Source organism: Alosa pseudoharengus, unplaced genomic scaffold (genome assembly GCF_046254945.1).
Source record: "Alosa pseudoharengus isolate Yale_2024_CS ecotype anadromous, Long Island Sound unplaced genomic scaffold, YU_APseudo_1.1 YU_APseudo_1.1_scf_23, whole genome shotgun sequence".
Taxonomy (NCBI): Eukaryota; Metazoa; Chordata; class Actinopteri; order Clupeiformes; family Clupeidae; genus Alosa; species Alosa pseudoharengus.
The window spans coordinates 28,764,879-28,775,960 of record NW_027468685.1 but is presented as its reverse complement, the minus strand read 5'-3'; the positions used below and the strand labels follow the sequence as shown (position 1 = coordinate 28,775,960).

General features: G+C 46.6%; 1 protein-coding gene across 10 annotated transcripts in view; it reads right to left on the bottom strand.

Moving 5' to 3' along the window:
- phactr4a (phosphatase and actin regulator 4a) overlaps window positions 1-11,082 on the bottom strand; it is a 46,319-nt gene that overhangs the window by 18,668 nt on the left and 16,569 nt on the right. For 7 of the 10 annotated variants that reach the window (XM_076302226.1, XM_076302230.1, XM_076302227.1 and 4 more), the window contains one exon: window positions 193-357. In XM_076302226.1, the coding sequence (XP_076158341.1) occupies window positions 193-357 (165 nt within the window). Of the gene's footprint in view, window positions 1-192; window positions 358-9,395; window positions 9,977-11,082 lie in introns of those variants that run through there. The other 3 variants (XM_076302225.1, XM_076302235.1, XM_076302233.1) reach the window with 2 other exon arrangements.

The window sequence follows — 11,082 nt, the reverse complement described above, 5'->3', positions numbered from 1 at the left end:
CTCTAAATGTACCACCTGTACCATCAACCTAAGGACTGGAGGATATCCCATCTACACAGGATCTGAACACCTGATCTTGAGTAGAACCTGGTATGTTTGTGTGTTGTTGTGTGATGTTGTGTGTGAATTTGTCATCCTCCTCCTCCTCAATCATCATCATCATCATCATCATCATCAGAGCAGTGCGGTCACCTTCGGAGGTCTCCTTGAACTTATCGCTGCTCTTCTTCTTCCTCCACTTCCAGGGCTTGAAGATCTTGCCGAAGTTGGAGAACTTGCCCTTGCTCTTGCTCGGGACGTCACCAGGGTTCCCTCCATTGCTGCCCGCCGTGCTGTGCTGCTGGTCGACTTCCTCATCTGAACGAGGGAGGGAGAACGACAGAAATAGACAGAAAGAAAGAAAGAAAGATTGGGGGAGGAGTGTAAAGAGAGATAGATGGGGAGGGAGAGAGAGAGAGAGAGAGACTGAATAAATCAGAAACTGAACATCATCCACCAATAATTGTCAGCCCACTCAAAGTACCCATTTAAATACGGCTAATCACTCAGTCGACATTCATAGCCATCATCTGGTACTTTCCATGAACAACTCATCCACATCTGAAACAGCTGACATTTAAACCCCACATGCTAAAGCCATCCAGAGCTGGCCTGCTAGGCTAGCTTCCCCCTTCCCTGATTTATCACAGTTTAATATTAGCATTGCTATAAACTCAGAGCAATGTGCAAGCTAGCACAGCAATAAGCAAATATATATCAGACCGGCTCAGGATTGGAGTCGTTCCCATGGAATCAGAAGTGCAAAGCCATGTGTGACGGTTTGATTTAGAGAAACACTTAAGAGAGTCCGCACACTGGCCTAAACGCAGCTCACAAGCTCCATGAATGGCTTCTGTTGCCCCTACATGTGATGTGATGTTTCGGGGGCACAAGTCTTTTCCTCAGACGTGGCTGTTGAATTTAGCTGCTGGGTCTTTTCCCATTGGTTTCATTTAGCTTGTGGGGGAGCACTGAGTGGACATTCGTCAGATAACGTGGCGTGTCACTTTATGTCATTTTTAGTATCACAGTGGCAGATTCCTCAGTGCGGGGTAATTCATAGCATGAAGGGACACACACACACACACACTTTTCGTACACAGGGCTAATTCAATGTGCTTTCCACAAACAAAAACAAAGAATAACACTAAATAAAATCATAAAAGGAAAATAGTTACAAAGTAAATAAAAAAAGAGGAAAAGGCTGCTGTGACATGTTAAAAGGCTGATGACGAAAAGGCTGGCACCCAATTCAAAACACAAGGCTCTTCACACCCTTGGCCATATCGCCGGTCTGCTGAGTAACTCACACCTGTGCCAAGTCATTTCAGATGACAGCTAGTCACTAATCACAGTCAGCAGTGGCCTAGATTACAGCTATAAAGCTGAAGAACAGCTTCTACCCGGACGCTGTCAGACTGATAAAGTCTTCCACACCATTGACTCATCTCAACATTACTTACTTGCTGTATTTGAAACGCTGTGACATGTTGTTTTTATGTAGGACAGGTCTCATTTTACTCATTTTTACTACGTACTTTTATGTATTTATTATTCACTCTGCTAGTTGGTCGGCACTTATTTCGTTCTCCTCCTGTTACCATGTTGTGTGAATGACAAATAAAAAATAAACTATCTAGTAAATATCTAAGGTCACTAATTGAATGTAAAATTAATTTCAATTTCTTAATGAAATAATGATTAAATTATATAAAAAAAAGAAATAAAGCAAATTATTATCCCCCCACAACACCATTTTTGTACGCAGCGCTTCACCATTTCAGGTTAGTGAAACAAATTTAGTTATTTCTCTAATCTATATCTATATCATAAAATCTATAGGCCATTTTGACACAATATAATTTAGACTCAATCCATTAATAATTGTTGTCTTCAGAGTGTTCAAGTCCATGTTATCTGAGAGACGTATGTTGGTAGGGTTATATTTAGATTTCCAATTGATGACATGCAACAATATTTTCCATATGTAATACAACGTAACAAAACATTCTTTCTCCACCTTAATGAGGACACCAACCGGGACGTCCGACTGGACAGACACACCGGTATAAACACCACAATACAACGAGCACATCATGACCTACATTCATGACATCACAACCTCCACCACCACCCAACAGCATGTGTCGGCTGGACAAGGAGCGCCAGTCTATTAATAAACCCAAACGATGGCGAAGCAAACATCGGCAACAGGTGATACTATGAATCATGGGAATACGCTCCCTCACACACCGCCCGTGGCAGTGGCCGTGGCCCAAGAGAACAAGGGAGAGGGAGAGGGAAGGAAGGAGGGAGGGATATGGAAAGGAAGAGAGAGAGGGGGAGGGAGAGGGAAAAGGAGAGGGAGGGAGAGAGAGAGAGAGAGAGAGAGAGAGAGAGAGAGAGAGAGAGAGAGAGAGAGAGAGAGAGAGAGAGAGAGAGAGAGAGAGAGAGAGAGATGGGTGGACACCACACCGACTCACCTAGTCACCAATACCTGAGAGATGAGTCGCGCTCAAAAGCATCACAAAATGGCAGGCCAGGCCCTCACAAGACAAAGCACACACTATTTATAGCAGTTACAGTAATATTCTGTGTACAGGGATGCACCGATTATGAAATTCTGGGCCGATACCGATGCGGATACCCATATTTTTTTCATTGTTTGTTTACTTATTTTTTGTTGTTAATCATACACTTTAGTAGAGTGGAAACAAAAATATTCATAAAAGAAAATAACTGAGCCATGTTCAAGTCTGTCAGTTTGCAAACATCTACCTTGTGCAGAATTAATGCCGATATCAGTCAACAAGGCCTATATTATCTGATATCAATGTTGGTCAATATATACCAATACCTGTGTATTAGTCACATTGGGTATAAACTGCAGGATGGTGCCCAAGAGCACAATTAATCAGAAAAAAATAGCCTGCCTCTTTATTAACCTAACAGCTGAGGAAATTTGGCAAAATCATTGTCTAAACCTCAGTTTATAGGCATGAAATTACAGTAAGGCACACAAAAGGGGGAGATTTCTTGTCTGTTATTTAGGACTAGTCTGTTTTTGACTATTGCCGTTTCTACCGTATGATTCCGAGGAAGAAATAAAGCCAGGTAAATAAACAAAATAAAGCAGAATCAAATAACATACAACAAGCTCAGGCCACACTAAGTACTGCTGAGGTCACACATTGTACTACGGCCAATGGGCAACTTCACACTCACACACACACACACACACACACACACACACACACACACACACACACACACACACACACACACACACACACACACACACACACACACACACACACACACACACACACACACACACACACACACACACACACACACACACACACACACACACACACACACACACACACACACACACACAAAGTAGACAAATACAAAGTTCACAGACAAGAACATATTTCCCTATTTTCATGTTTTACAAGTTTGTTGTATTGTACCGCATTGCTGTGGCACACAGTGGAACAGAGTGACTGAGTGAACAGCAAGGGAGCATGGGGGTGCTAACGGCTGCCTGATATGAAGTGGGAGTGCAGCAAGAGATGGATAAGGAAATAAGGAGGGAGGGGGAGAGAGAGAGAGAGAGAGAGAAAAGAGAGCGTGCAGCTTTCGATAATGAACAGCATGCTAGAAAGTACAGTGTCCAATACCATGCCATTCACTATGGCTGTAAATAATGTAGCATGTAAAGTAGAAAGCGAGAGATAGAGACTGAAAGAGAAAGAGAAAGAAAGAGCGGGAGAGGAATAGGTCGGGAGACGGAGGACAAGAAAGGCCGTGTCACGCTGGGCCAAAAAGGTGGTAGTGCTGATATCCCACCAGTGGCAAGCCTCTCTGGCAGCCAAACCCCAGCAATCTGCTTGGCATGCGGCTGTGTGAGAGAGAATGTGAGAGAGAATGTGTGTGTCAGAGAGAGAGAGAGAGAGAGAGAGAGAGAGAGAGAGAGAGAGAGAGAGAGAGAGAGAGAGAGAGAGAGAGAGAGAGAGTGTGTGAGAAAGAGTGTGAATGTGTGCGTGTGTTTGATAGAGAAAGAGCAAGCTTGTTTGAGTGTGTGTGTGTGTGTGTGTGTGTGTCATTTCAGCAAAGTTCTCGAGCTGTCCTTTTGAGTTTGTAGACTAATCTTTAGCCTATATCAGCAAGTATCTAATTGAAAGTGACGCGTGCAGGTTTTTGGAGACCAGGACAGACAGAAGGAGAGACAATGAGTGGGAGAGACTTGAGTATCCTCTGCTTTTGAACACTTAGGACTTATCTCAGGATACATTACAATGTGGGATTTGAAACCACTGCATAGAAGAGAGACAAAGAGAGAGGGAGAGAGAGAGAGGAAGGAATAGAGAGAGCAGAGAGAGAGGGATGAAGGGTGAGAGAGAGCAAGAGGCAGGGTGTGTGTGTGGAGGGGAGGGGGGCGAGTAAGATAAATAATACTGCATCACCAATTATTTCAGTATTAAATTCTTGCATTAAAAAAAAACTTATGAGCTTAGAAAACTAGAGGGTGAGAGGGAGAAAGAGGGAGGGGAGAGAGAGAGAGAGAGAGAGAGAGAGAGAGAGAGAGGACAGCTGTAGCTGTAGTGGGAATTGTTACATGTGACAGGTGCCAGTGAGTTTTAAGCCCCTAGTGTTATATATGGCAGAGAGGCAGGCGAACATTTCAACACCACGCACACACATACTACACACGCACACACAAGTGCTCCCATGCAAACACACCCGACCATACAAAAGCAAACTCAACCCCACACACACACACACACACACACACACACACACACACACCTAACCAGTGTGAGTTTGGGCACCAGCCCACTTTAACATCCCAGGCCTACACTAAAAGAGTCCGTCCGAGGACACATCCAGTGATGCTAATTAGACTCGTCTGTCCACCTCATCGCCCATTCCAACGGGGGCCTGCTCGGGGACCTGTTGACCTCTGGGAGGTGTGGAAGTCGTGCGCCTCATGACCCGGGCAGTGTGACGGTAATGTGACGAGGATAGTGTCGACTTTGGTCACCTATAGGCTAGCGGTTGTAGGAGAGGATGCAGCACAACCCATCATTCAAACAAACACACACACACACACACACACACACGTCATGTGCAGATTACGTGACTCTTGACCTGGGCAGTGTGACAGAGTGTCACATGACGGTAATGTGACGGGGGTGTGTGTGTGTGTGGAGAGATTACTCGCCTCTAATGCATGTAGAAGAGGAGTGCAGAGATTGCTCACATAGCTTATAAGCTAACAGTAGTAGAAGAGCGCTTAGAATAACCCTTTCACACACACACACACACAGGTTATGACCGTCTTGACCGGAGTGTGACGTGACAGTGATGTGACAGTCATGGGAGTGTAGAGATTGCTCAACTATGAGAGTTACTGGGGAGGACTGACCTGTGACAGCCTAACCCATTCAAACACACACATGGAACACGAACACACACACACACACACACATCGAAGATGCACAAACATAACTGCAGAGATACACAGACACACGTTTCTTCCAAGGAAAGCAACACACACACCCACACACACGCCTGTGGTAAAGGGATTTGATGCGGTGGGGAGGGGGTTGATGACGGAGAGGTGGAGAGCGGCTTGTAAGAGGAATAGGTCGGGAGACGGAGGACAAGAAAGGCCGTGTTACGCTGGGCCAAAAAGGTGGTAGTGCTGATATCCCACCAGTGGCAAGCCTCTCTGGCAGCCAAACCCCAGCAATCTGCTTGGCATGCGGCTGTGTGAGAGAGAATGTGTGTGTCAGAGAGAGAGAGAGAGAGAGAGAGAGAGAGAGAGAGAGAGAGAGAGAGAGAGAGAGAGAGAGAGAGAGAGAGAGTGTGTGAGAAAGAGTGTGAATGTGTGCGTGTGTTTGATAGAGAAAGAGCAAGCTTGTTTGAGTGTGTGTGTGTGTGTGTGTGTGTGTGTCATTTCAGCAAAGTTCTCGAGCTGTCCTTTTGAGTTTGTAGACTAATCTTTAGCCTATATCAGCAAGTATCTAATTGAAAGTGACGCGTGCAGGTTTTTGGAGACCAGGACAGACAGAAGGAGAGACAATGAGTGGGAGAGACTTGAGTATCCTCTGCTTTTGAACACTTAGGACTTCTCAGGATACATTACAATGTGGGATTTGAAACCACAGCATAGAACATGTTAAATAAGGAGCCACAGACACACGTTTCTTCCAAGGAAAGCAACACACACACCCACACACACGCCTGTGGTAAAGGGATTTGATGCGGTGGGGAGGGGGTTGATGACGGAGAGGTGGAGAGCGGCTTGTTGCCACGGCACCTGCACCTCGTGTTACAATGGACTGTGACGGTGCCAGACACAGGTATCAGAGTACAGCAGGAGTACACACACACACACACACACACACACACACACACACACACACACACACACACACACACACACACACACACACACACACACACACACACACACACACACACACACACACACACACACACACACACACACACACACACACACACACACACACACACACACACACACACACACACACACACACACACAGCTCTGTCTCAACTACAGAGATAGAGAGAGGGGGAAGAAAGAAAGAGAGAACGAAAGAGAGAAAGCTGAAGGAACAGATATAAAAGAGTGCCTCACAAGATGATATGCATCATGATACAGACGCCATGATGTGATCCACACTGCAATACGTGTTCACTCAGAAGAATGACCATGTTCAAAACAGAACTCACTCTAACTGCTATTAGTTACCTGTAGTAATGGTCATCAACTTTAAAACTTAAAATGGATATTTTCATATGCTTTTAGTTTTGATGCCATATCAATAGAGTTCAACGCAATATATGACATAGGATATTTTGATCACAGCTCTAGTTGACAATAGGATGAGTGAGTGAGTGAGTGAGGCCCTACCCTAACCCAGGCTGTACAGTGCCACCTATACCACGTGCTACAATGATTTACCAGCGTAGCACCGGTGGCTCCTTATTTAACATGTTCTCTAGAGTGTAGCCTACAGATGAGGTGTTTGTAACGACATACCGATGCTAGAGATTTTGTGTATTGTGCTACAAAACTGTCAACCTCTGTAACACCAGTGCTACGAGCTAAACAAGTGAACATACAGAGAGATAAAATAGATGCACTGTTTTTTTTTAATGCCACAGTAACAACCACTACAGGCTTCATAGTGGTGAGGAGTCAATGCAGCCATTGTTCCCCAAGGGTTTGTGTGTGTGTGAGTGTGAGTGTGTGTGTGAGTGTGAGTGTGAGGTTTGGGGGGGGAAGAAGGAGGTGTGTAAATTCTTTCTTACTTGGACGTGACGGTGAGCATTGCTATGCTGTGGGCTGTGCTGCTGCAGGACTGTTGCACAATCGTCGGTGATAGCAGTGCAATGCTGTGGGCGCTGCGCAGCTCAGTGAGTGACACACACTCCGTCAACACACACACTCCGTCAACACACACACTCCGTCAACACACACACTCACTCACTCACTCACTCAGTCAACACACTGAGCGTCAACAGCTTGGAGAGGCCAGGTAATAAAATGGAAACACACTGACCAGCTTGTGGTGTCTGTCTGTCTGTGTGTGTGTGTGTGTGTGTGTGTGTGTGTGTGTGTGTGTGTGTCCAGGAAACTGACAGGATCACCCACACCCATACTACAACATTGAAACTCCAAAGTTTTCCAACACAGTGGTTGCAAAAGTGCACGCACGCACACATACCAACACACACACACACTAACACACACACACACACTAACACACACACTAACACACACACTAACACACACAAACACGCAACCACATTTACAACCATGCACACAGTTCAATGTCTACAGTACCTTGCCTAATCCCTGTAGAGTGTAACATGTAATGTAGAACGTAACATAAAATCTCCAGGGCTCTCTGAGTAAAGCGGCTGCTGCTAGTCAGGTAAGGTCAGAGTGCTCATGGGCACAGCGGAAGAGCAGGTGAGTGTGCTGCCATTTGGACGGCTTAACCTGTAATTAAACATGGAGTGTGAAACGCTGCAGACAACGTGAGTGGAGGAAGACTCCACATATGACAGAACAGGTCTGCTGCCGTCTCACACACACACACACACACACACTGCACCCAATGTAGAGGACAAACACTGGGACAGCAAAAACTGGTTTGTGGGTGTTGTAGGAGACCAATGACACACACACACACACAGAGCTATTTGAGTTGTCACATAAGAAGTCTTTCGCAATGGGCCTCAGAGGTGCGGAGACACTTCAGGACACCAGTCCGTCCCACCCTAACATGCTGGACGTAGCAGAGGGCACATCAGCAGCAGTCAAACTCACCCCAGCGCCAACGCCAACGTGGACGTTTACTCTGACCTTCAGCAGCTAGTACAGCTCTTCACTAATCATTACACACAAGCACACAGTGGAGAAGAGAAGAGAAGAGAAGAGAAGAGAAGAGAAGAGAAGAGAAGAGAAGAGAAGAGAAGAGAAGAGAAGAGAAGAGAAGAGAAGAGAAGAGAAGAGAAGAGAAGAGAAGAGAAGAGAAGAGAAGAGAGGATTAAAGGAAGGAACAAGTGTGTAGGAAGAGTGAAGGATGGGGCAACAGGGACAGATCTGAATGAAGATGACACACGCACAACACACACACACACACACACACAACACACACACACTGTCAAAGATGACTTCTTTTGCAATCACCACATTCCATCGCCACCAAGTCTCATTTGTACCCGTACACACTCTCTCTGTCACACACACACACACACACCTACCCATGCCTGCCTGCCTGCTTGTCTTGGTTTGGTTGGTTCCATCAAGTCTCTCTTGGTGTACAACACATACCTGTACCAACTTTCCAAAACCACAGCCTCTACTACCCTGTCTCACCGCCAACACACACACACACACACACACACAAACGGAAAAGACACTAGTCGACATGGAAACCCACACTGCCATTAATGAGCACCTGCCATAATTAAAAACACTCCTTGCCTATCTCTTCCAAAAACACATACATTCCTCCATCAGCTGTGACTGCTTTCAATTCAATTCAATTCAAACACTCAATTTAATTTAAGCATAATTCAATTCAAAGCTGCTTTCTTAGCATTGCTGTGTTTAAACAGGGAGCCACCATCTCCACAGCCCACCTCTCTCTGACTGCCATAAGCGCTGCCTCTATATGAGAGGTCACTGCGGTCTCTGGCGTAACTTCTATCTGTGCAAACACTCGTGTGCGCGTATCAGCTGTTCCGCTCTCTTTAGTCTACAGGCTTAGCTCCAATTCTGCTCCTCTGCCCTCTGCACTCACCGTGGTGGAGGACGGCTGCTGGTTGCTGTGCCAATGTCTCCGCACTGGCACCGTGTCCCATAGTCCTTTGCCCCTCGGGGGTTTGCCCCCTGTGCCCCGCCGGCAGCCCTGGCACAGCCGGGGCAGCGGGCAGGGAGGAGGGCAGAGAGCCGGTCAGCGAGTAGCGGCGCAGAGGCGACCCAGGACAGGCGAGGAGAGCAGTGGCTTCCTGACTTGCCCCCTCTTTCTCTCTCTCTCTCTCTCTCTCTCTCTCTCTCTCTCTCTCTCTCTCTCTCTCTCTTTCTCTCTCTCTCACTCTTTCTCTCTCTCCCGCGGTGGAACGTGAACGTTACTCCCTTAATGCACTCCTGTAATCCAAGACCCAGTCGGGGTCGCCGCTGCTCTCTTGCCTTCTCGTCGTCTCACTCACTTGCGCGCTCGCTCCTAAGCTAGTTTGGCTGTCCGGTAACACTCTGTTTCCCCTCTGTCTCTCTCTCTCTTTTTCACTTGCGCTCTCGCTCTCTCTCTCTCTCTCTCTCTCTCCGTCTGTTTTCCTCCTGTGAGAGCAGCCCTGTCCCTCCCTTCCTCTCTCTCTCTCTCTCTCTCTCTCTCGACAGTGTGTTTTGGTTTCCCTCCCACTTGTTCTCTTCCTCACTAACACACAAACACACACTCTCACACACACCCACCACCACCCTCCTCCTCCGGTTAAGTCCCTCCCTCCAAGGGCGCTCTGACTTCATAAATAAGGTACGCGGCTTGAGGCATGCCAGCAAGCTCAGATGCCTATCATTCTCCAGGGGCAGATTTTTCAGGGTCAAAGTTCACAGGAGGCGACTACGGCGGCAGGGGGCCGGAGATGTTAGCTGTGGAGGGGAAGTCAGAGACAGACAGACAGAGAGAGAGAGAGAGAGAGAGAGAGAGAGAGAGAGAGAGAGAGAGAGAAAGAGAGAGAGAGAGAGGCCCCTGGAGGTCCTCATGTGGGCCCCTTAAAGACCTTAAAGTCAGGTGCTTTTTGAACAACGCTAATCCATTTTTAGAAGAGCAAGAGGAAAAAAGTATGATAAAGTGAAAAAGAAAGAGAGAAAGAGAGAGAGAGAGAGAGATGGAGAGGATAGGAGTGGCAGAGGGAGAGAGCAAAAGAAAGAGAGGGAGAGAAAGAGAGAGGCTGAGTAATCTGAGAGCTCTGACTCAGAGCCAAGCCGAGGTGGAGCTTGGATGGTTCAGGCAGCAGGAAGTGACATCACAGAGGTGTCATGTTACACTCACAAATGCAACCGGGTGATTGTCACCCACTGCACAGTGTGACAAAACACCTTGGCTTGCACAGTGATGCAATCGCAGGATTGCTTCAAGCTTAAAACTCCTGTCTCTTTTTTTTCTGTCTGTCTGTATGTCTGTGTAGTGTGTGTGTTTGTGTGTGGTAGACAGAGTAGGGCATCAGTGTCACAGGAAAGAGTCTGTATCCTCTGCAGAGTTTCAGCACACCCACATGGAAAAAGACACAAAAGCATGCACACCCAGGTGAGCCCAGAGGAACACACGAGAGAGAGAGAAAGAGCAAATACTAAAGCAAACAATGCACATCATAATGCACATATAATAAATCCTACCACATATTTGTCCTTCACCAAATAGAGACCCATCTGTCTATTCACACACACACACACACACTTTCCTGACAGGTTGTGCCCAGGTAAACAAACAC